Source organism: Jaculus jaculus, chromosome 6, assembly GCF_020740685.1.
Source record: "Jaculus jaculus isolate mJacJac1 chromosome 6, mJacJac1.mat.Y.cur, whole genome shotgun sequence".
Lineage (NCBI taxonomy): Eukaryota > Metazoa > Chordata > Mammalia > Rodentia > Dipodidae > Jaculus > Jaculus jaculus.
The window spans coordinates 96,050,702-96,075,720 of record NC_059107.1 but is presented as its reverse complement, the minus strand read 5'-3'; the positions used below and the strand labels follow the sequence as shown (position 1 = coordinate 96,075,720).

The window sequence follows — 25,019 nt, the reverse complement described above, 5'->3', positions numbered from 1 at the left end:
CAGAAATGGCACTATTTTTCCTTTTACTTGTTGCTGTGGAGAAGGGGCACTTTAAGCAGGGCAGCTGAGCACTGGAAGTTGTGGGGTGGTTATACTGGAGAGAAAAAAAGGAAAACCACTCATGCCCTGTGAAAAAGCTTCTCCAACAGATAAGTCTTCCCATAGAGGAGACACAATGTAGAAAAGCCCCATTCTTTTATTTAAATATCCTAAATATATCACGAAGGAACATACACTGCACCTGAATGGTAAAAAGATACAAGTTTATCTTATAAAAACTACCATTTAAAAGTGATCTTATCCATTTGATAGTTCCCTCCCCATAGCAAAATAAGTATATTTAAAAAAAAAAAAAAAAGACAGAGAGAGAGAGAGAGAGAGAGGAGGGTAGGAGGGGTACTGAAGAGAAAAGCCCCGGGGATCACAGCAGAGGCAGTATGCGGCTGGGGGAGTTAAATGCCATGGTGGGCCTCCACTCATTTAACCCTCCAATGCCAAGCTAGGGGGCACAATCAGTAGCTAAGTGATGACAAGACACTGCTGGGGTGTGGACGGAAAAGATGAGGCACTGGGAAGGGCATAGCTGCTAGGGTCTGGTGCAGGAGCCCATCCAGGAACCTGCATCACTCTTTCCCAGTCCCCAAGCTCACATCCTGGTCTCTGAGCACCTGCCCTGTCTCATTCCCTCTCACTTCACTTGCACCTGAGGAATCAGTCCAGTGGTAGACTCCACCCTGGCAAAGGAGGGTGGGCCATAAGCTCCAAGAGCCTTTGCAGCTGTCTGGGGCTTCCCTGGGGTAGACATATGGCTCCTGGGCCCTTTGGGTACTCAACTGCTCCTCACACCTCAGCTAGCCTCTCCTTATATCCATTGCCCCTGAAAATCTGGACCCGCTGCCTGCTCCTGAACTTCCCATTTAGGCCTTGGCAGGGCGGATCTGGTTGGGCCATCTGTACACACAGGAGTTTCTTCCCTCCCAGCACCCATCCAGGCAGGAAGCCAAGATCTGCAGGCCCGCTGTGATCTAGTACACACATTCATACATGTGGGGGCATGGGATACCTTGGGCAGTCCTTCACTCTGGAAAGCACTTTTAGGATACCTTTAAACGCATCCTCTTTCCCAGAGCTGAATGACAATAGCAGCCCCAATGGAACACACTAACAGCTGGCTCACATCAGAAAGACAGCTCCTGCTTGCAAGGACACCGTGGATCCAAGGCCTGAGGTGTAGGTTCTGAAGCCTATCAAATGGGAGTGTCAGCATCTAGAACATGCGGCCGTGGACCTACTTTAGCTCGTACCTTCTCCCAAAGGCTCTCAGGTGCTGTCAGGGAAAAGCTAAAAAGTGCCATGTTACCTTTTCCCTGAAGTGCGCCTACTCCAGAGGTACTGAGGACCGCCCCAAGCTCTTGGAAGACGGCATGGCATGAGCAAGCCGTTTCTGCCTATTTCCTCACCTGCCAAGCAAGTCATGCTTTCTGGGTGCACAGGTTCACCGTCTCCATGATCACTCCTGAGTAGGACCCCTACCCCACGGGCTTGGCAGACCACAGGGATGGGGGAGGGGTCAAACCCCAAAACCTCCCTTAAGGATCCTTTCTTTAGTAGGACAAAAGTTATTTCACTTCAGAAAATTCATGTTCACAAGCACTGGGTTGGGTTAAAACATGTTTACCATTAAACTGTTGAATCACTAAGAAAAACCCTTCTGGATCAAAGCCCCCCTGTTCCCTTTTTTCTCAGCCTCACTGGGACTCAAGCACCCTTGCTCTGGGTGGGAAAAGGCTCCTTTATACTCACTCTCCCCTGGTTTGAGGGACAAAGACAGGTTTGGCTCAATAGTTTGCCACCCCCTCCAAGCAAACATAAACATTCACAAACCACGCAGAAACACACACTCAGCCAGGTTTAGGGGTGGACAGGGCGGGAGTTTTGGAACAGAGTACGGTCAAGAAGAAAACAGCGAGTTTCCTCCTGCAGTCCTTCCTTTGCAGCAGCCCGCCTCTCCAGTCTTTGTTGGGTAGGGTGGCCTCCAAGAGGGAAGTCAAGATCTCATGTTCTTTGGGACCAAAGGTCAGACCTACTACCACATAACAGTTACATCAGGGCCACCAAATTCCTTTGTTCCTCAGTCATTAGCAAAACTGGGACTAGCCTTGGGTTGTCCCTAAGAGCAAAAGAGAAAATCCACAACTTGCTGCTCAACATCTGTCTAGCTTTTGGAGTCAAAGACAGTGAGGTAGCCACAAACCATGTCCAAGATCAAATGCCCAGAGAAAAGGCTACAAGGGCCACCCTCACCTAAGTTTCCTCCAAAAGGCACTTGAGCCGACCCCATCAGGTACCCATGGGCACAGCATTGTTCTTCTCTTGAAGAAATAAAAAGGTGTGCCCACTCTTCTTGGGATCCAGCCCATGTCTGTTCTTCCCACTGTTGTTCCTTCCATCCCTACAGTGTACAAGAAGGCCGAAGTAAGCTGCCATCCCTGGCCTTGTTCTCCCTAAATGAGGAGGGAAGGTGCAGGGCCGTGGAACACTGAGGATCTATTATAACTATAAACTCAAATGGGGGAAGGCCGGAGCAGCCACAGTCCTTGCTCTGGACAAGGACTTTATGCTTCCAGGTTACCTGGATCCACAGTTCATCTGCTGAAACTGCTTTTGGATAAACAAAAACAGAAGAAACAAATCCCCTTCCCCAATCTTTTCCATTTCAGCTACCAGCTGGCGTCCAAGGTTGTGGGAGCCACACTTCAGTCTTGGTCCTGTACCTTGAGTCCCCACCTGACCTCAGCCAAAGGTCCAGAGACTAGCTCCCCTGCCCAGGAATGCTGTAGGAACTTCGAGACACTCGTCGTCTCAGGTGATTTTGCAGAGCTGAGGCTCTGGAGTCACTGTCCCCTGATGCTCTTTCTTCTGGTCCCCTAGGTCCACTCTTCCAGGAAGGGGGAAGATGCAGAGGGGCGGTGGTGGGACCATCAGAGGGTGCACTCTCAGTAGATTTTCCTGATCATTCCCACCACCCAGGGCCCCTAGCGCCTATAGCGAAAACTGTCCATCGGAAGTCTTGGATTGGCATCCTTGGCACATCCGCTTGTGTCTGAGTAATCGATCTGTCCGCGAAAAACACTGTGAAGAAAGGGAGGGTCAAGTTCTGAAGAGGAGAAACTTGGCTGTATATTCCTAACTTTCTCCTCACAGAGAAGTCACACATCACACTCGTTTCCTCCAGCATGTGCAGATACAATGGTTGGTAATACTGGTACAAGCTGGGCGTGGTTGTTCATACCTTTAATCTCTGTACTTAGGAGGCTGAGGTAGGAAGATCATACTGAGTTCAAGGACAGCCTGGGCTACAGTGAGACCCTGCCTCAAAAAAAAGGGGGGAGGGCTGGAGAAATGACTCAGTGGTTAAGGCACTTGCTTGAAAAGCCTGAAGAGCTGGGTTTGATTCCCCAGTACCCATGTAAAGGAAGATGCACAAAGTGGCACATGCATCTGACATTTGTTTGCAGTGACTAGAAGCCCTAGCATACCCATTCTCTCCTTTCTCTCTCTCTTTTCAAATAACTACATAAAACTTTTTTTTTTCTTTTTTTCCCCCAAGGTAGGGTCTCATGCTAGCTCAGGCTAACCTGGAATTCACTATATAGTCTCAGGGTGGCCTGGAACTCAGAGAGATCTTCCAACCTCTGCTTCCCAAGTGTTGGGATTAAAGGTGTGTACCACCATTGCCAGGCTTAAATAAATAAAATATTTAAAAAATTTAATCAAATTTGGTTTGGAGATTTAGCTCAGTTGCTAGGGTGTTTGCCTTGAGTGCACGAAACTGATTATGACCCCAGCAACATAGTGGTGTACACCTGTCATTCCAGCGCTCAGAAAGGACAGACAGCAGGATTAGAAATTCAAGATCATCCTCAGCTATTAAGAGTTTGAGTCTGGCTACAAAAGAGCCTGTTTCAAAAAAACAAAACAAAACACCAGCCGGGTGTGGTGACACACACAAAAAAAGCCAGGCAGGGTAGTACACACATTTAATCCCAGCAGAGGTAGAAGGATCACTGTGAGTTCAAAGCCAGCCTGGGACTACAAAGTGAGACTCCATAGTGAATTCCAGGTCAGCCTGGGCTAGAGTGAGACCCTACCTCAAAAAAACAAAACAACAACAAAAAAACTGGCTGGAGAGATGGCTTAACGGTTAAGGCACTTCCCTGCAAAGCCTAAGGACCAATGTTCTACTCTCCAGATCCCACATTAGCCAGACATACAAAGAGGAGGCAAAAGGTCACACAGGCCCACTAGGTGGCACAAGCATCTGTGGCTGAGACCCTTATCTCTCCTCTGTGTCTCATGCTCTCTCTCGTAAAAAAAAAAAACAAAAATAAAAATAAAAAAGAAAAGAAAGAAAGAAAGAAAAAAAAAAGGCCGGAGAGATGGTTTAGTGGTTAGGCACTTGCCTGTGAAGCCTAAAGACGCCAGTTTGAGGTTTGGTTCCCCAGGACCCATGTAAGCCAGATGCAAGGTGGCACATGCACCTGGAGTTTGTTTGCAGTGGCTGGAGGCCCTGGCGCACCCATTCTCTCTCTCTGCCTGTTTCTCTGTCACTCTAAAATAAATAAATAATTTAAAAAAAAGATGTGCAACACTATGATTGGCTCTTAAAAAAAAAAAGGGGGCTGAGGAAATGGTTCAGCGGTTAAGGCATTTGCTTGCAAAGTCTAAGGACCCTGGTTTGATTCCCCAGGACCCAAGTAAGTCAGATGCACAAGCGGTCACATGTGTCTGGTGTTCATCTGCAGTGGCTGGAGCACCCATTCTTTTTCTATCTGCCTCCTGCCTCTTCCTCTCAAAAAAAAAAAAAAATAGCTGGACATAGTGGCATGTACCTTTAAGCTCAGCACACCTTTAATCCCAATGCTTAGGAGGCAGAGGCAGAAAGATCACCATGAGTTCAAGGCCACTCTGAGCTAGAGTGAAATCTTAAAAGGGCTGGAGAGATGGCCTAGTGGTTAAGGCGTTTGCCTGTGAGGTCTAAGGACCCATGTTCGAATCTCCAGATCCGTTAGCTAGCCGCACAAAGGTGAGGCAAGTGCAAGGTTGCACATGCCCAGTAGATGGAGCAAGCATCTGGAGTTTGACTGCAGTGTCTGAGGCCCTGGAAAGCCAATTCTGTCTAGCTAGGTGTGGTGGCTCAGGCCTTTAATCCCAGCACTCAGGAGGCAGAGGTAGGAGGATTGCTGTGAGTCTGAGGCCACCCTGAGACTACATAAACAATTCCAGGTCAGCCTGAGCTACAATGAAGCCCTATCTCAAATTAAAAAATAAATAAACAAAAGGTATGTACCACTACATCCCACTTCTCATGGGACTTTTACGTTGATGTGTATGTTTGGACAGAATTTAATAAAACCCAAGCTAGTCCTGAACTTGATAAAGCCAAGGATAACTGAGCTTCTGATCTTCCTGACTCCACGTCCCAAATGCTGGGAGGCAGGTACCACTGTCACTGTCACCACAGGTCGTCATTCTAGTGTTGTGAAGGAAGCATGAGTGGACAAAGCAGGAAGGAGTATCAGCTGCTATCATTTCTCATCTTGTTTGGGCCTCACACACTCATTCTCTTCCCATCAGATGTTGAGTGAACCCTCCTAGCAAAGATGACATCTCTTCCTCTGGAGTCCAGAAGCTTTATTTATTTATTTTTGTCTTTTTCCAAGGCAGGATCTCCGTTGGCCCAGGCTGACCTGTAACTAGTCACGCTGTCGTTCCAGCCAGCCTCGCACTCACAGTACTACTGCCTGTCTCCCGAGTGCTGGGATCAAAGGCATGTGCCAACACACCCACCTGCAGCAGCCCTTTTTTTTTTTTTTTGGTTAAGTTTTTCTGGGTAGGGTCTCACTCTAGCCTAGGCTGACCTTGACCTGACCTGGAATTCACTATGTATTCTCAGGGTGGCCTTGAACTCATGGTGATCCTCCTACCTCTGCTTCCCGGGTGCTGGTATTAAAGGTATGCACCACCATGCTGGGCCCAGCAGGAGCTTTTTAACTGGACTGAATCCCAGCTCTGCCTTTTATCTGCTGTGTCCCTGCAATACTTCAGTTCCCTGAATCTCAATTATCTCATAAGAGAAATGAAGAAAACACAGCTACTCAAAAGAATTAATGTGGGGTAGAGGGAATGCTTAGTGGTTAAGCTGATTGCCTGCAAAGCCAAAGGACCCAGGTTCAATTTCCCAAGACCCACGTAAGCCAGCTGTACAAGGGGCGCATGCCTCTGGAGTTCATTTGCAGTGGCTAGAGGCCCGGGTGCAGCCATTCTCTCTTTCTCTCAAATAAATAAATAAAAATAACAAATATTAAAAGGAAAAAAATTAATGTGAAAATTAAGTACCCTACCCCCAACTCCCCAAATTCTAAATAAAGTATGTTCTCATAATGCCTGGCACAGAGAATATGCTCAAGAAATCCTGTAATTACTATGATACTCTACCATGATCAGCTGCATAAGGGCAGAGATGTACCTCATCCTGATGAGCTAACTCTATTATGACAAGAAATGCCAGGAGGTGCCCTTTTCAGGCAGGAGGGATTGGCTCTGGTTCTTTTTCTTCTTTCTTGGAATCAAAATGGGGTTCTTAGGCAAACGCCTTAACAGCTAAGCCATTTCCCCAGCCCTGTTTTGTTTTTTGATGTAGTGCCTCATTCTAGCCCAGGCTGATCTGGAATTCACTATGTAGGGTAGCCTTGAACTCACAGTGATCCTCCTACCTCTGAGTGCTGGGATTAAATGTGTGTGCCCCCACACCTGGCTTCTGGTTACTTATTTATTTTTTGGTTTTTCGAGGTAGGATCTCACTCTAGCCCAGGCTGACCTGGAATTCACTTTGTGGTCTCAGGGTGGCTTTGAACTCACCATGATTCCCCTACCTCTGCCTCCCCAGTGCTGGGATTAAATGTGTGAACTCCCCTGCCTGGCTTTTTTTCTTTTGGCCCTGGTTCTTAGGAAAGGAAAGGCCTGTGTGGGGCTGTAGTAAGAATGCACTACAGGTGAGCCTTACCTGATGACACCGTTCACACTGGTAAGGCTTTTCACCACTGTGCACACGCTTGTGGCGTTCCAGGTGGTACTTCTGGATAAAGCGCATATCACATATATCACACTCAAATGGTTTCTCACCTGACCCAGGTAGAGAGAGGAGTGAGTATCAGGAGGAACAGATGATAGAGACCACATTCCAGTTGTCTTCCCAGACACTTTATCACAAATGTGCAGAGATCCCGAAACCCTCAGCGAGACCACATACAAAACCATATAATCACTCTACCTCATTCAACTTATCCTTTTTTCTTTCTTTCTTTTTGTTTCTCAACGTAGGGTTTCACTGTACCCCCAGGCTGACCTGGAATTCACTATGTAGTCTCAGGGTGGCCGTGAACTCTTGATGATGCTCCTACCTCTGCCTCCCAAGTGCTGGGATTAAAAGTGTGCGCCACCACACCCAGCTTTTTTTCTTTTTTTAAAATTTATTTATTGCGGGGGTGGGGGAGAATGGGCACGCCAGGGTTTTTAGCCACTGCAAATGAACTTCAGATACATATGCCACTATGTGCATCAGGCTTACGTGGGATCTGGAGAATCAAACCTGGATTCTTAGGCTTTACTGGCAAGTGCCTTAACCACTAAGACAGCTCTCCAGCCCTTTTTTTGGTTTCTCAAGGTAGGGTCTTGCTCAACACTCTAGCCCAGGCCACCCTGAATTCACTATGTAGTCTTCAAGTGGCTTCAAACTCATGGCAATCCTTCTGCCTCCCGAATGCTAGGACTAAAGCTGTGTACCACCATGCCTGGCTAATTTATCCTTTTCCACTTGTAATATGTCTCCTGAAAACCAGATCTAGCTGGACAGCTACAGATCCACACAGAATAGAAGCAACAGACTATTCTTCCCCTTTGAACACAAGCTTGAATACAGGCAAGAGACTTACCAGTGTGAATAAGGATGTGCCTCTTGAGGTGGTAACTGCTCCTAAAGGCTCCAAAGCAGTGTTCACAAATAAAATTTTTTGGAATCTTTACTTGAAAAGAGCCATTTTGTTCCACTACCACCACCTGGGGGCAATAATCACACACATCATGAGGCTATCCCTCTGTCTTCTTCCTAAAGACCATTCTACTCTGGGTCCAATTCCAGCTGCTGCACAAAACACCTCTGATACTACTAAAGATGTTCGCTCCGGCCACATCCCTTGGTGCTGAGAGCCCCTCTGGGGAAGGAGGTTAATGAGTGATGAGCCGCCTGCTTTGTCGCAGCCAACACTAAATGTAACTGAGCAGGGTCAGCCTGCCCCTGCAACATGGCCATGCCCCTGAATCTGTACCAGGGGAAGGCAATAACTGAAGCGGATGTCAAATAAAATCAGGGGACAAATTTACCAGCTATGAGGGAACAAAGTGTTCAGGGAAAAAGCTGGAGCCATGGGTGGTCAGAAAGGAATATAACCCCATTACCAAACTGTAAGAGTTTGGGGGAATTACCCCTTTACCTGCCTTTTTAACAGTCTTTTTTGAGTGAGAGGTTTCGGTCAAGCTGTCATTGTCTTTGCGGCTCCGGGACTTATCACTGTCTTTTCGGTGGCCCTTTGAAGACAAAATCAAATCTTAAACTCAGTCCATTTCAGAATACAAGATGCGAGACCAATCTGCTACACACAGTTTACAGAAAAAAGCAAATTTTACCTGCCCTGAAGGTTTGGAGAAACTACCTCTTCTGCTGCCTCGCCACATACTCTGGTCTTAAGGAGTTGTAGGCACATCAACACTTTCCTCACTCTCTAAACACCCACACTTCTTCCTTCCCAGAGGGACCCCTTTACCCGCTTCTCTAGACAGAAGCACCAAAGCAAAGCGCTGAGGAATGGAATCGCAGCTCGGTGCCTCCGGGCAGAACGCTTGGGCCACCCGACCCCCAGGCGCCACAATGGACTCAAGTGCTGTACCTGACTCGAGCACCTCAGCACATCGGGGGTACCTGCCCGCTCGCCATTCTCGGCCTGCTTGCTGGCAATCTGGCTCAGCATCATCTTCTTGCTGGCTGCAGTGGGAACCAAACTCACACCTGCTAGGCCTTCACAAGCCAGGAGACTTGCCTAAGTTGAAAGGAGATGAGGCGTCAGGTCACCTGGCAGGGCAGGGCAGGCCACGGCAAAAATAGGCTGCCATCTTCAAAGGAACTACCTTGTACACCCATTTGCTTCTTTTCAGGGAACACCCCTCCTTACTGTCAAACCTTGCTTCCTTCAAGTCCTCCCTAGCTCATCTCACCAGGAACTAGTTCCTTTTTTGTCTTCCCTCAGCAATGAAGATATTGAGCCAACAATCACAGTTTATGCTGGGCATGGTGGCACATGCATTTAATCCCATCACGTGGGAGGCTGAGGTAGGAGGATAGCTGTGAGTTCCAGAAACTACATAGTGAATTCCAGGTCAGACTGGGTTACCAGAGTGAAAGCCTACCTCAAAAAAATAAAAATAAAAATCACATTTTTGTCATTAGCACCGTACTAGGTACAGTGTGTATGGCTACATACCGCTTTAAATTATTTCTAGCTTTAACTGTGAGTAGATATGAGGGTTTGTCTGGTTGACCAACTGCAATGGGAGATTTGTCGGCTTTCCTAATAGCTTTCAGCTTCATACCCGTTTCTGATTGGCAGACCTTGCTGGTGCCGATTCTCTATCAGGCTATTTCTCCCTTTAGGTTTAAAATTCCCTGTTATCAAGAACAGCAAATATAAAAATTAAACTACTTGGATTTTGGAGTTGAATAATTTCTCTTGACCACTTGGCCCATTTACATGTGTGCATTTATGTCTGCATTTGTTTCACATTTTGTGCTTCTCATAAAGTTAAAAAGTCACTTAGCAGGGCGTCGGTGGTGCATGCCTTTAATTCCAACACTTGGGAAGCCAAGGCAGGAGGAACATTGTGAGTTCAAGGCCAGCCTGAGACAACATAGTGCGTTTCAGGACACCCTGGGTTAATGTGAGACCCTACCTTGAAAAAGATAAAAGTCACTTAAGATGCACAAAGTGGCACATGTATCTGGAGTTTGTTTTCAGTGGCTAGAGGCCCTGGTGTGCCCAATTCTCTGTCTCTCTCTCTCTGTGAAAATAAATAAATGAAATATTTAAAAAAAAAAAAGAAAAGAAAACATCGGGCTGGAGAAATGGTTTAGCGGTTAAGTGCTTGCCTGTGAAGCCTTAGGGAGCCCGGTCCTGGGGAATCGAGGACCCACATAAGCCAGATGCACAAGATAGTGCATGCATTTGGAGTTCATTTGCAGTGGCTGGAGGCCCTGATGCACCCATTCTCTCTCTCTGCCTCTTTCTCTCTCTATTTCTCTCAAATAAATAAAAATAAAAATAAACAAAACAAATAAAAAAAAAAAGAAAATGTCACTTAAGCATGAAGGCTTAAACTAATAGCCTCTTTTTACTAGTATAATACTAGAATGTGAGAATATATACTTAGTAAAGAAAAACTTTAAAAGAAATAGTTTGGCAGCGAGCTCCCAGGTTTATAAAGAAGTTCCTTTCAGGGTGTTCTGGGCCCTCTGCTCCCTCCAGGGACTAGGAGTGAAAGGCCCAGCCTTAACACCTTAGCTCTCAGTGTGCGCTGTGTGATTTTTTGGGCAAGTCTCTCTTAAGCTTTACCTACTTCAAATGCAAAACTGCTCTCCAGAGCACCTACACTAACAGGGTTGAGGAGAATGAAACTAAGATGCAAAATGCTAGGCACTGCCTAGCACAAGGTCAGTGTTTAGTAGAGGCAGCTTTTCAGAACAGATTGAACACAATGCTGTGGAGTGGGCTGCAGACAAAGGAAGAAGCCGAACGGTTCCCTCTCTGCATGTAGGGGAGGAAGCTGCGTGCAGGAGCAGTTGGAAGAGAGCCAATCCAAAAAGAATCACACTGCCATCCTGGTGAGACTGGTAGAGGAGGTTTCCTCAAAGAAAGCGTGGAGAAGCTCTGGGGGTATGTGCACACAGCCTTCCCACACAGATTACTGTGACAGCCTCTCTGGTCATCCTCTCCTTCCTATCCATCCACCACCCAGTGACAATTACTTTCTAGGGCACTCTTACTCAGCTGCTTAATGTTCTGTAAGGCAGCCCCATTGCCTAGAGAATCGTCTACTTCTTCAGCAAGGCATTAAATCATCCCTGCGCCACACTCTTGCTGACTTCTCCAGGAAACTCCTACCCATCATTAGCTACCTGGTTTCCATCACGATCCCCCATTTAACTCTTTGCTCCATCACTATCAAACGCCTTATTCCCTGTAGTACCCGAACCTTATGGCATGCTCCCATCCCTGTCAGCCTCCTCTAGGCAGAAGGATCACTCCACATTAACACGCATCTATTCCCGCACAGTCCTTCAATCAACAGATTCAGAGTCTCCACTATAAATCAGCCAGTATGCAAGGCATTGTAAACATAAAAATAAATAATAGACTGTCTTTCCATCCCTTCCCCCCACCCCCAACTAGCCTGGAAGCTTACTGGGGACAAGGACAATCTTATTCATCTTTGTATTCCAAGCACAATGCCTTGCATGTAACAGGAGCTCAAAAAATTCCTGCTGAACACACACACACACACATACACAAAACAAAACAACACAAATGAAGCATTCACCAGACTACTCACTCCTTTATGCCCCTGAGCACTTAATGTATCAAATGTATACTGAATACAAATTGAGTTGCGAAGTCCCATCAGTGCCTACCTCCTTCATTTGACTGGAAGCTCCCTGAAGGCAGGGGCTGAGGCCTGTCTCCTTTCCTTCCTCTAGATCTCCCCCTGGCGCTTAATACAGAGCTTGGCTCACTGGGGTTGATCAATATTGTTGACTAAGGCAGCATTCAAGAGTGACATTGCAAACAGGCTTCCCAGTGAATGATCTTGAAGGAGGACTCTAGAGCTTTTTACCTGAGCCATGCTGATTTTTCATTTAATGAACCCAAAAGTTCAGGAGTTCCTTATCCAGCTTTCCTTAAAGACACTGTTGTTTGAAGAGCTGTCACCAAATCACGGTGATGGCTCCTTCCTGTTCTCTCAGTCCAGTTGCCATATTGAACTGCCTTTGTCTTCCAAAATAATTTAGAGTCCTCCAGAGGGAAAACAGGTGTTCCAAGAATTCCTGGTCTCCGCCTGGCTTCTGCCTATTTTCTGAAGAAGACAGTCTGCCACTCTTGGTTTTCCAGTTGAATTCTTTTGTTGAAGCTCTAGGTCTAGTCCAGAAACCTGAAACCAGAAAGGGAGTTGAGGCTTTTAAGTGCAACATCCTTGGGGCCACACAGTGTGTGACGCTCTGAACTTTATTGCTGGAAGCTCTGAGGCTCAGAAGAGGACCTCAGTCCAGAAGACCTTTCTTTGTAGGTCAGGAGAAGAATCTGGTCTCCTGGGCTACGAGAGACGGGCCAACAGGAACAAAAGTAAGTGGAGGAATGCTGCCAACCGAGTAACTGCTCGGATTTGCCCGTTTAGGAATGGAAGAAGGGGGCGGAGGCCCTCTGGGGCTTTTGTGCCGAGTGGGCCGGCCTGCAAAGCTGGCAGTCCACAGACGCGGGCAGAACCGTGGTGGAGGAAAGCTCCGGGGCCCACTGCTGGGCGGATAGAAATCAGATCGGCAGTGCCCACAACGTGAGCATTCCCGGTGTCTCCGCCCGAAGGTACGGAAAATCGCTGCGGAGGTGGAGGGCGGGCGGGCAGGCTGGCGGGCGCCGTGCGTTTCCTCGCGGCCTCTCCAGCCGGCTAGCCCGGCGGCCCGCAGCGCAGCAGCGCGCGAGGTGCGTGCTCGCGCCCGCGTCCCCGGCCAGCCAGCACCCCCCCCCCCCCGAGTTCCCCGGGGCCCGGACGCCGCGGCACGCTCGGGGCGGGGGGCGGTGCGCGCGGCCCTCCCCTCCCTCCCCTTTCCGGCCCCGGGCCCCTCCCTCTCTCCCTCCGCCACGCGCCCCTCCTCCCCTCCCCCTTCCCTTCCCTTCCCTTCCCGTCCCTTCCTTCCCTTCCCTTCCCGCGCGGCGCCCCACGGCCTGCGAGCTGCCTGCCGAGGCGGTGCCGTCCGTCCGCGCAGACGACGCCCCGCTCCCCGCGGCGTGCACCTACCTGCCGGGCACGGCCTCCCGCTGGCTCCGCCGCCGCGCGGCGCTCCCGCCAGGCCCCAGCACACCGTGCCAAGCCCGCGGCCGCCGCTGCCCCCGCCGGGACCGAGGCAAGTTTACAAACACCAACCCGGGGCCCGTTTCCCCGGAAGCACTTCTCCCTACCCCCCCCCCTCGTCCTTTCTGCCGGGCGGCCACATCCACTTCCGGGCTCGGGAGCCCTGGACAGGCGGGGGCAGTCCGGAAAGGGGTGAGGCTGGGGACGCGCCGGAGCGCGGCCGCTGCGCCGCGCTGTCGCTGCCGCTGCCGCCGCGGCTGCTGGAGCGAGTTGGTGTGGGGTGCGGCGCGCAGGAGGACCGATCGGAGGAGGGAAATGTACCAGGGGTTGCGCGTGCGCCCTGGCGCGTGCGAGCTGCGCCCGCCATCTTGACTGAGGGCAGAAACCTTGGTCCTGGAAAGCGCTTGCAGCTGGGTGTGCTGAGGGAAAGAGCGTCTTCCTTCTCTCCCTTCTGTAGCTACCGAGCCCAGAACCTCAAGTGGAAGCTAGAATAGTTCACACCCCATGAATTTTTCATTGAATTTGGTCAGATTTGTTTTTTCTGAGCTTGCCGTTGGGCAGAGACCTGCAGTCTTTGTGGGCAGCTGGAAGCGGAGTTAATCATTGCGCAGCCCTGCGGTAGACACTAAACCACAATCCGAAAATGAGTGCTCTAAGTGGCGTCCTCTAAGAAGCCCCGAATAAGCCCTGCTTAGGTGTCTGCCGAAGTTAAAGCCCTGCATCCTGAAGCTGGCCTGGGTACTTTCTCTCCTCCTGACCCAGCTCAGTAAACTAGGCTTGTTGGAGACTGGGCCTTGCTTTTTGTTCCCTGGGCCGGGTTGTATTTAAATACAGAAAATCTGGCCTGGAGAGATGGCTCCGCGGTTAGGGCACTTGCCTACAAAGCCTAACGTCCCCATGACCCACAAAAAGCCAGGTGCCCAAAGTGGTGCATGCATCTGGATTTCGTTTGCAGTGGCTGGAGGCCCTGGCCCGCCCATTCTCCCTCTCTCCTTATTTCTGTCTGCTTGCAAATAAATAAAACTTTAAAAAAAGAAAAGAAAAATGGAATATCGAGCCCATCCTCGATTCCAGCTTTAGCATTAGAGAGGGATCCTCCTAAAGACGGACTATGCAAAGTGCGCAGTTGGCAGAAGGACATATGCATTTCATTTAAATCACAATTTCTGCTGTAGGTGTTGTCACATTGCGAGTTTAGAAGAACTCATGGCTGTAGCAAATAAAAAAAATACATATATGGGCTGGAGGGATGGCTTAGCAGTTAAGGCGTTTGCCTGCAAAGTCAAAGGATCTAGGTTCAATTCCCCAGGACCCACATTAGCCAGATGCACAAGGTGGCGCATGCATCTGGAGTTCGTTTGCAGTGACTGGAGGCCCTGGCGTGCCCATTCTCTCTTTCCCCCCTTCTCTGTCAAATAAATGAATAAAGATAAATATATTTTTTAAAAAAGAAAAATACATATATAATGAAAAAAGACAAAGGTTCCGAACTATTGTAAGCTTAAAGCAAGTTTCCTGTACTCTTAGATCATACTAAAATTTTTGGCTAAAATGGAAAGATTTTTTTTCATTTTTTAGATATTTGTTTATTTGAGAGAGAGAGAGGGAATGGGCATACCACGTCCTCTAGCCACTGCAAATGAACTGCAGACCCATGTGCCACCATGTTTATTGCTTATGTGGGTACTAGGGACTCAAACCTGGGTCCTTTGTCTTCACAGGCAAGTGCCTAAATGGCTAAGCCATTTCTCCAGCCCAAGATTTATTTTTATATCTTTATTTATTTGCTTTTTATAGGTAGGGTCTCACTCCATCACCATCTGACCTGGAATTCACTATTTAGTTCAGGGTGGCCTCGAACTCACAGCAATCCTCCTACCTCTCCTTCCCAAGTGCTGGGATTAAAGGCATGTGCCACCACACCCAGCTCCAAGATTTTTAAAATAATTAATCTTTATTTATCTGAGAGAGAGAGAGCATGCCTGGATCTCTTGCCACTACAAATGAACTCCAAATACAAATACATCTTTTTGTCTCTGGCTTTATGTGGGGAATTGAACTCAGTGTAGCAGGCTTTGCAAGCAAGTGCCATAAACTCCTTAGCCATTTCCGCAAGCCCCAGAGAATTTTTTTTATTATTTTATTTAAGAAAATTATTTTTTTAATTTATTTGAGAGAACAGACAGACAGAGAAAGAGGCAGAGGGGAGGGGGGAATCAGGGTCTCCAGCCACTGCAAACGAACTTCAGATGCATGCACCACCTTGTGCATCTGGCTTACATGGATCCTGGAGAATTGAGCCTCGAACTGGGGTCCTTAGGCTTCACAGGCAAGTGCTTAACCACTAAGCCATCTCTCCAGACTCAAACCTGGGTCCTTTGTCTTCACAGGCAAGTGACTTAATGGCTAAGCCATTTCTCCAGCCCCTAGATTTATTTTTATAGATAGGGTTTCACTCCAGCACCGTCTGACCTGGCTGTGGTTTTTATTTTATTTTTGAGAGAGAGAGAGAGAATGAGCACGCCAGGGTCTTTGCAGCCACTGTGAAGGAACTCCAGATGCATGCTCCTACCTGTGTGCATTTGCAGCATTGCACGCTTGTGTCAATGTAAGTCTGGCTACATGGGACCTGGAGATTTGAACATGCATTCTTAGGCTTCCCAGGTAAGTGCGTTAGCCACTAAGCCATCTCTCCAGCCTGAGGGGAAAAAAAAAATTTTTTTTTAGATTTTTATCTATTGGCCTAGTATGATGGTGCACACCTTTAATCCCAGCACTTGGGAGGCAGAGGTAGGAGGATCAGCCTGAGCCTACATAGTAAATTCCAGGTCAGCCTGGGTTAGAGCAAGACCCTGCCTCGAAAAACCAAATATGTGTATATATGTATAAGGGTGGCCTAGAGAGATGGCTCAATATTAAGACACTTGCCTGCAAAGCTTAATGATTTAGGTTTGAATGACCAATACCCATGTGAAGCCAGATACACAAAGTGGTGTGTGAGTCTGGAGTTCAGTTTGTAGCGGCAGAAGGACCTTGCAAACCCTTATTCTGTCTCTCTCTCCTTGCAAATAAATAAATAAATAAATAAATAAATAAATAAAATCTTTAAAAATTATAAAAGGAAGCTGAGCATGGTGGCACACGTCTTTAATCCCAGCACTCGGAGGCAGAAGTAGGAGGATCACCTTATTTGAGGTCAGCCTGAGACTACATAGTGAATTCCAGGTCAGTCTGGGCTAGAGCGGACCCCACTCAAAAAACCACACACACGCACACAAATAAATAAATAAAAGGAAAATGCTGGGCATGGTGGTGCATGCCTTTAATTGTTGTTCCTTCACAGAATCCATGTCTTAATTTTTAGGTGTTCATACAGCCAGTCCTATAGTATTTTCATCTCTTAGCCTTGGCTGGCACTCCAGTTATATTTTCTCTTATACTTAGCAGCATAGCCACCTTTGCCACAGATTGACTTCTGAAGGTGGTAGGCCTTATAGCCACAGCAATGGCACAATCCTTTTTATTTTTTTAATTATTTATTATTTGAGAGAGGCAGAAGTAATAGGCATGTGAGGGCCTCTAGTCACCGTAGAAAAAATATGCTAACTCCAGTCCCATTTTGATTGTTTTATAAACTGCTTGTTCATATTCTTTGCTTGTTAAGAGAAAGTAGAACAAACCCCAGGCATGGTGCCTTATACTTGTAATCCCAGCACTTTGGTGTTGTTGGTAGATCAGGGGATTCAAAGTTATCCTCAACTACATATAGAGTTGAAGGCAGCCTAGACCTTGTCTCAAAAAAAAAAAAAGAAAAAATACCAGCTGGGCATAATGGCGCACACCTTTAATCCCAGCACTTGGGAGGCAGGGGTAGGAGGATCGCCACGAGTTCGAGGCCACCCTGAGACTACATAGTGAATTCCAGGTTAGCTTGAGCTAGAGTGAGACCCTACCTTGAAAAACCGAAAACAAAACAAAACAAAACCCCAAAACACAGAGAGAACAGCCAGGTGGGTGGGACACCTCCTAGCACTCAGGAGTTAGAAGTAGGAGGATCACCATGAGTTTGAGACCACTCTGAGACTACAGAGTGAATTCCAGGTCAACCTGGACTAGAGCAATACCCTACCTCAAAAAAAAAAAAAAAAACAACCAAATACGGGGGAGCCAGGTGTGGTGGCACACGCCTTTAATCCCAGCACTCGGGAGGCAGAGGTAGGATTGCTGTGAGTTCGAGGCCACCTTGAAAATACAGAGTGAATTCCAGGTCAGCCTGGGCTAGAGTGAGACCCTACCTTGAAAAAACAAAAAAAAAGGGGGGGGGGGCCTAGGGAGATAGTTCATAGCTACTGCTTGCAAATCCTGTGGCTGGGGTTCGATTCCCCAATATCCACGTAGAGCCAGATGTACAGTGGCACTTGCATCTAGAGTTTTTATGCAGTGGCAAAGGCCCTGGCATGCCTAGCTTTTGGCTTGCTCTTTCTCTTTCTACTTACACATAAATACAAATTTTAAAAAATCAAATAAGCCAGGTGTGATGGCATACACCTTTAATCCCAGCACTTGAGAGGCAGAAGTAGGAGGATAGCTGAGAATTCAAGGCCACCCTGAGACTATATAGTAAATTCAGCCTGGCCTAGAGCAAGACCCTACCTGGAAAAACCAAAAAAAGGTGCTTGCCTGCAAAGCCAAAGGACCCAGGTTCAATTCTCCAGGACCCAAGTAAATCCACATGCACAAGGTGGTGCATGCATTTGGAGTTTGTTTGTAGTGGCTAGTGGCCCTGGCATACATATAGATTTGGAGGCAGCCTAGCCTAGGCTACATGAGACCTTGTCTCAAAACAAACAAACAACAACAAAAAAAAACACTTGCTGTCTTCCAAATCAATGAATATAAAAATTTTAAAATAGAGTTAGAGGGATGGCATAGCAGTTAAGGCATTTGTCTGCAAAGCCAAAGGACCCAGGTTCAATTCCCTAGGACCCATGTCAGCCACACAAGGGGCTGTATGCATCTGAAGTTCTTTTGCAGTGGCTGGAGGCCCTGCCGTACCCATTCTCTCTCTTTCTCTCTCCCTCTTTCTCTGTCAAATAAATAAAATATTTTTTAAAAATTAAAAATAATCAAATAAGCAGACTAGGAGCTAGAGAAATGGCTCAGTGCTTAAAAGTGTTTGATTGCAAAGTCTGATGGCCTGAGTTCAATTTTTCAGTACTTTCATGGAGCCATATACACAAAATGGCTCATGCTTCTGGAGTTCCATTTGCAGTAGCAGGAGGCCCTGTGGTTCCCATTCTCTCTTTTTTTTTTTTTTTAAATTTTTATTTATTTATTTGAGAGCGACAGACACAGAGAGAAAGACAGATAGAGGGAGAGAGAGAGAATGGGCGCGCCAGGGCTTCCAGCCTCTGCAAACGAACTCCAGACGCGTGCGCCCCCTTGTGCATCTGGCTAACGTGGGACCTGGGGAACCGAGCCTCGAACCGGAGTCCTTAGGCTTCACAGGCAAGCGCTTAACCGCTAAGCCATCTCTCCAGCCCCCCATTCTCTCCTTCTCTGCTTGTAAATAAAAAACAAATAGGGCTGGGTGTGGTGGTGCTTGCCTTTTATTTATTATTATTTTTTTATTTTTCAAGGTAGGGTCTCACTCTGGCTGGCTCAGGCTGACCTGGAATTCACTATGTAGTCTCAGGGTGGCCTTGAACTCTTGGTGATCCTCCTACCTCTGCTTCCTGAGTGCTGGGATTAAAGGCGTGCACCACCACACCCGGTTGGCGCTTGCCTTTAATCCCAGCACTTGGGAGGCCAAAGTAGGAGGATTGCTGTGGTTTCAAGGCCAGCCTGGGACTACACAGTGAATTCCAAATCAGCCTGGACTAGAGTGAGACCCTACCTTGAAAAACAAAACAAGGGCTGGAGAGATGGCTTAGCAGTTAAGCGCTTGCTTGTGAAGCCTAAGGACCCAGTTCAAGGCTCAATTCCCCAGGATCCATGTTAGCCAGATGCACAAGGGGGCGCACGGCGTCTGGAGTTCCTTTGCAGTGGCTTGAGGCCCTGGCGCGCCCACTCTCCTCTCTCTGCCTCTTTCTCTCTGGCTGTCGCTCTCAAATAAATAAATAAAAATAAATAAATAATTAAAAAAAGAAAAACAAAATAAATAAATAAAATTGAAAAAAAGACTGATATCTCATCTCTGGTTAAAGGAACCCAGCCAGATGGAAAAAGCAGCGCAGGTATGACCCTGGTACATCCATACACACACATGCAAATAAACATATGAAAATTTTAATAAATCACACATGCCTTTGATCCCAGTACTTGAGAGGCAGAAGCAGAAGGATCACCATGAATGAGTTCAAGGCCACCCTGAGACGACATAGTGAATTCCAGGTCAGCCTGGGCTAAGGTGAGACCCTACCTGGAAAAAGAAAAGGAAAAAAACAATAAACCAAAAAACATTGAATGGGCAAATACGGAATGAAGAAAAAGAAAATTGTAGGTTATCTTGTTTTTTTTGGAGACAAGGTCTCACTAATGTAGCCTTGGCTGGCCTTGACCTGAAAATCCTCCTACTGAGAATTTTCCGCCTGCTGAGGGGTGGAATTATACACAAAAACTCAAAAGCTGTAAGAATCACTCTTGGGACACACACCTTTAATTCCAGTACTGAGACTGAGGTAGAAGAGTGAATTCCAGGTCAGCCTGAGCAAGAGCGAGACCCTACCTTGAAAAACCAAAAAAGAAAAGAAAGGAAAAGAAAAGAAAAGAAAAGAAAAGAAAAGAAAAGAAAAGAAAAGAAAGAAAGCGTTAAAAAGAGAAGAAAGAAAGGAGCCTAGAGAGATACCTCAGTGGTTAAGGCACCTGCCTGGAAACCCTATTGAACTGGGTTCGATTCCCCAGTATCCACATAAAGCTAGATGCGCAAAGTGGCATATGCATCTGGAGTTTGCTGTGGCTGGAGGCCCTGGCTTGCCCATTCTGTCTGTCTCTCTTCTATCTCTCTCTCTGCTTGCAAATAAATAAGAATAATAAAAGAGGAGCTGGAGAGATGGTTTACTGGTTAAGGCGATTGCCTGTGAAGCCAAAGGACCCAGGTTTGATTCCCCAAGACCCATGTAAGCCAGGTGCACAAGGTGGCACATGCATCTGGAGTTCCTTTACAGCAGCTGAAGGCCCTGGTGTCCCCATTCTCTTGCTATCTGTCTGTCTTGTCTGTCTCTCTGTTTCTCTCTCAAATAAAGAAAATAAAATGTTTTTAAGGGCTGGAGAAAAAAAAATCAATCTTGTAGCTGAGTGTGGTGGTGCATGCCTTTAATCCCAGTACACTGGAAGCAAGGGTAGGAGGATCACTGTGAGTTTGAGGCCAACTGAGACTACATAGTAAATTCCAGATCAGCCTAGCAAGAGTGAGAAACCCTACCCTTGAAAAAACAAAACAACAACAACAAAATTTTAAGTGGGGCTAGAGAGAGGGGCTTATTGGTTAAGGCGCTTGCCTGTGAATCCTAAGGACCGATGTTCAGCTCTCCAGATCCCTCGTAAGCTAGATGCACATGATGGCACACGCATCTGGAGTTTGTTTGCAGTGACTAGAGGCCTGCCCTCAAATAAATACAATATAAAATTGTTGATTGGTAGCTAGCAGAGGCCACTGAGTTTTTTGTTTTGCTTTTTGGTGCTGGCGTTTGTAACTACACTTCTGCTGTGCTCAGCCACCTCAGATGCCATTGTGCTTTTCTTTTATTATTATTATTATTACTTTTTTTGAGTAGGGTCTCCCTCTAGCCCAGGCTGACCTGGAATTCACTAGTGTCAGGGTGGCCTCTGAACTCATGGTGATCCTCCCACCTCTGCATCCTGAGTATAGATAGACTCAAAGTGGCCTTGAACTCATAGCAGTCTTCCCACCTCTGCCTTCCTAATGCTGGGATTAAAAGTGTGCACCACCACGCCCGACTCATTGGGTTAATTTTTGAAGAGTAAGCCTGAGTGAAAGCACTTTTGAAGGCAGCTAACTGCCCAGATCCCTAGGCCCCGGGCAAGTCTCCTAACCAGCTTCCCTCAGGCCACCCCATCACTTCATCAGCTAGTGCTGTCCCGATTCCTGCATAGTGCGTGTCCCTGCCCTCGTCACCCCACAGAGAGGGCGAGCTGGGCCACGTGAGCAAAGACGCAGCCCTGCCTTTCCTGAGTGAGCGCTCCACCTCAGTGCCGTGAGCGTGCCTTCAGCCTGCATGCTGGGCTTCTTTGCGTCTGTGAGTGGAGCCCACAGGATGGACGCAGTACCTGGGGCAGTGCCAGCCAGGCAACAGACCAGACTGTTTGCTGAACAAGCTGAACCCATTCTCCACCGAGAGCAGCATGGATTGTGTAATAAAAACAAACCCCTCAGACCTTTAATGATACTGGATAGAGAAGTTGGGAAACAGATCACATATGAGGGACATTCCTCGCCTGTCAGTTTGTAATTTTGGAGCGTGTGTGTGTGTGTGTGTGTGTGTGTGTGTGTGTGTGTGTTAGAAATCGAATGCAGGCTTTGCCTGCCACAGAACTATATTCCTTGTTCCTCATTTTAAAAATGTTGCCGGGCGTGGTGGCGCACGCCTTTAATCCCAGCACTTGGGAGGCAGAGGTAGGAGGATCGCCGTGAGTTCAAGGCCACCCTGAGACTACAGAGTTAATTCCAGGTCAGCCTGAACCAGAGTGAGACCCTACCTCAAAAAACAAGAAAAAAAAAAAAAGTATTTATTATTTATTTGATAGAGAGAGGGAGAGAGAGAATGGGCACATCAGGGCTTCCAGCCACTGCAAATGAACTCCAAACACAAGCGCCCCCTTGTGCATCTGGCTAATGTAGGTCCTGGGGAATCGAACCTGGGTCCTTTGGCTTTGCAGGTAAATGCCTTAACCGCTAAGCTATCCCTCCAGCCCCCAAGAAATTTCTTTTTTTTTTAAATATGTATTTATTTATTTTATGTTTCTATTTTTTTTTTGATGATAAAAATCTGTTGGCCCTATATCTTTTTTTTTAATTTTTATTAACATTTTCCATGATTATAAAATATATCCCATGGTAATTCCCTCCCTCCCCACCCCCACACTTTCCCATTTGAAATTCCATTCTCCATCATATTACCTCCCCATTACAATCATTGTAATTACATATATACAATATCAACCTATTAAGTATCCTCCTCTCTTCCTTTCTCCACCCTTTATGTCTCCTTTTCAACTTACTGGCCTCTGCTACCAAGGATTTTCATTCTCACACAGAAGCCCAGTCATCTGTAGCTAGGATCCACATATGAGAGAGAACATGTGGCGCTTGGCTTTCTGGGCCTGGGTTACCTGACTTAGTATAATACTTTCCAGGTCCATTCATTTTTCTGCAAATTTCATAACTTCATTTTTCCTTACCGCTGAGTAGAACTCCATTGTATAAATGTGCCACATCTTCATTATCCACTCATCTGTTGAGGGACATCTAGGCTGGTTCCATTTCCCAGCTATTATAAATTGAGCAGCAATAAACATGGTTGAGCATGTACTTCTAAGGAAATGAGATGAGTCCTTTGGATATATGCCTAGGAGCGCTATAGCTGGGTCATATGGTAGATCAATCTCTAGCTGCTTTAGGAACCTCCACACTGTTTTCCACAATGGCTGGACCAGATTGCATTCCCACCAGCAGTGCAGAAGGGTTCCTTTTTTTCCACATCTCCGCCAACATTTATGATCATTTGTTTTCATGATGGTGGCCAATCTGACAGGAGTGAGATGGAATCTCAATGTAGTTTTAATCTGCATTTCCCTGATGACTAGTGACGTAGAACATTTTTTTAGATGCTTATATGCCATTCGTATTTCTTCCTTTGAGAACTCTCTATTTAGCTCCATAGCCCATTTTTTGATTGGCTTGTTTGATTCTTTATTATTTAACTTTTTGAGTTCTTTGTATATCCTAGATATTAATCCTCTATCAGATATATAGCTGGTGAAGATTTTTTCCCATTCTGTAGGTTGCCTCTTTGCTTTTTTCACTGTGTCCTTTGCAGTGCAAAATCTTTGTAATTTCATTAGGTCCCAGTGGTTAATCTGTGGTTTTATTGCCTGAGCAATTGGGGTTGTATTCAGAAAGTCTTTGCCAAGACCAATATGTTGAAGGGTTTCCCCTACTTTTTCCTCTAGCAGTTTCAAAGTTTCCGGTCTGATGTTAAGGTCTTTAATCCATTTGGACTTAATTCTTGTGCATGGCGAGAGAGAAGAATCTATTTTCATCCTTCTGCAGATATTTATCCAGTTTTCAAAACACCATTTGCTGAAGAGGCGGTCTCTTCTCCAATGAGTATTTTTGGCATTTTTATCGAATATCAGGTGAAGAAATTTCTTTATTCACTTCTGGGCAAACCAAAAACAACACGTTTAATTTTACCAATACAAGTCTTGTGGGTTGTTTTTTTTTTCAATTAATTAATTTTTTTTTTTTTTTTTTTTTTTGGTTTTTCAAGGTAGGGTCTCACTCTAGCTCAGGCTGACCTGGAATTCACTCTGCATTCTCAGGGTGGCCTCGAACTCACAGCGATCCTCCTACCTCTGCCTCCCGAGTGCTGGGAGGCGTGTACCACTGTGCCTGGCTCATGATTAATTAATTTTTTATTAACAACTTCCATGATTGTAAACAATATCCCTTGGTAATGCCCTTTTTTCCCCTTTTAAACTCCACTCTCCATCATATCCCCTCTCCATCTCAAACAATCTCTTTTATTTTGATGTCATGATCTTTTTCCTCATATTTTGATGGTCTTGTGTAGGCAGTGGTAGGAGGTCCTGATGTACCCATGTTCACTCTCTTTTTGTCTGTCTTTTCCTCTCTCTCTCTTAAATAAGTAAATAAACATTTTAAAAATCATTATTTATTTGAAGAAGAGGCATATTAATAGAGAGAGAATGGGCACCCCAGGACTGCTAGCCACTATAACAAGTGAACTCTAGACGCGTGTGCTATATTGTGCATCTGGCTTTATGTGGGTACTGGGGAATTAAAACTAGGTCCTTAGGCTTTGCAAGCGAGTGCTTTGACCGCTGAGCCCTCTCTCTAGCCAAAATATATATTTTTTTCTTTTCAGATTTTCAAGGTTGGGTTTCCCTCTAGCCCAGGGTGACCTGAAATTCACTATGTAGTCTCAGCCTGGCCTTGAACTCATGGTCATCCTCCTACATCTGCCTCTCAAGTGCTGGAATTAAAGGCATACACCACCACACCTGGCTCCAAATAAAGATATTTTTAGCCAGGTGTGGTGGCGCATGCCTTGAATCCCAGCACTTGGGAAGCAGAGGAGGGTGGATTGCCTTGAATTCAAGGCCAGTCTGAGACACTATGTAGTGAATTCCAGATCAGCCTGGGCTAAAGGGAGACCCTACCTCAAAAAAAAAAAATAAAAAGTGTTTTTTAAAAATAGATGGCATGGTGATGCACACCTTTGATCCCAGTACTTGGGAGGCTGAGGTAATAAGATTACTATGAGTTTGAGGTCAGCCTGGGGTAGAATGAGACCCTGTCTCAAAAAAAAAAAAAAAAAAAAAAAAGGGCTGGAGAGATGGCTTGGCGGTTAAGCGCTTGCCTGTGAAGCCTAAGGACCCCGGTTTGAGGCTCAGTTCCCCAGGTCCCACGTTAGCCAGATGCACAAGGGGGCGCACGTGTCTGGAGTTCGTTTACAGAGGCTGGAAGCCCTGGCGCGCCCATTCTCTCTCTCTCCCTCTATCTGTCTTTCTCTCTGTGTCTGTCA

The 25,019-nt window shown here is 46.6% G+C and overlaps 2 protein-coding genes across 13 annotated transcripts in view; one reads left to right on the top strand and one right to left on the bottom strand.

Annotated features, from left to right (window-relative positions):
* Nucleotides 1-178: 178 nt before the first annotated feature.
* Nucleotides 179-13,263, bottom strand: Znf740 (zinc finger protein 740). Of its 3 annotated transcripts, XM_045151691.1 has the most exons (7): nucleotides 13,177-13,263; nucleotides 11,798-12,315; nucleotides 9,006-9,155; nucleotides 8,557-8,646; nucleotides 7,995-8,118; nucleotides 7,067-7,185; nucleotides 179-3,132 (listed from the first exon to the last, which is right to left on the bottom strand). In XM_045151691.1, exons 2-7 carry the CDS (start codon nucleotides 11,804-11,806, stop codon nucleotides 3,043-3,045), a joined length of 582 nt encoding a protein of 193 aa, XP_045007626.1. In that variant the 5' UTR covers nucleotides 11,807-12,315; nucleotides 13,177-13,263; the 3' UTR covers nucleotides 179-3,042. The 3 variants fall into 3 exon arrangements, with proteins under 3 accessions (XP_045007626.1, XP_004649943.1, XP_045007625.1); XM_004649886.2 differs by lacking the exon at nucleotides 13,177-13,263 and having other exon boundaries at nucleotides 12,001-12,801; XM_045151690.1 differs by lacking the exon at nucleotides 13,177-13,263 and having other exon boundaries at nucleotides 11,798-12,800.
* Nucleotides 12,369-25,019, top strand: part of Csad (cysteine sulfinic acid decarboxylase) — a 37,831-nt gene continuing 25,180 nt past the window's right edge. For 3 of the 10 annotated variants that reach the window (XM_045151684.1, XM_045151685.1, XM_045151687.1), the window contains exon 1: nucleotides 12,571-12,743. The gene's annotated coding sequence lies outside the window, so the exon portion shown is untranslated. Of the gene's footprint in view, nucleotides 12,507-12,570; nucleotides 12,744-13,214; nucleotides 13,283-25,019 lie in introns of those variants that run through there. The other 7 variants (XM_045151678.1, XM_045151679.1, XM_045151686.1 and 4 more) reach the window with 6 other exon arrangements.

Coding starts and splice junctions, on each gene's coding strand:
- Znf740 (XM_045151691.1), bottom strand. Junction 8,119..8,556: donor CAAAAAAGACTGTTAAAAAG/GCAGGTAAAGGG, acceptor TATTGCCCCCAG/GTGGTGGTAGTGGAACAAAA. Junction 3,133..7,066: donor AGTGTGAACGGTGTCATCAG/GTAAGGCTCACC, acceptor CTTTCTTCACAG/TGTTTTTCGCGGACAGATCG.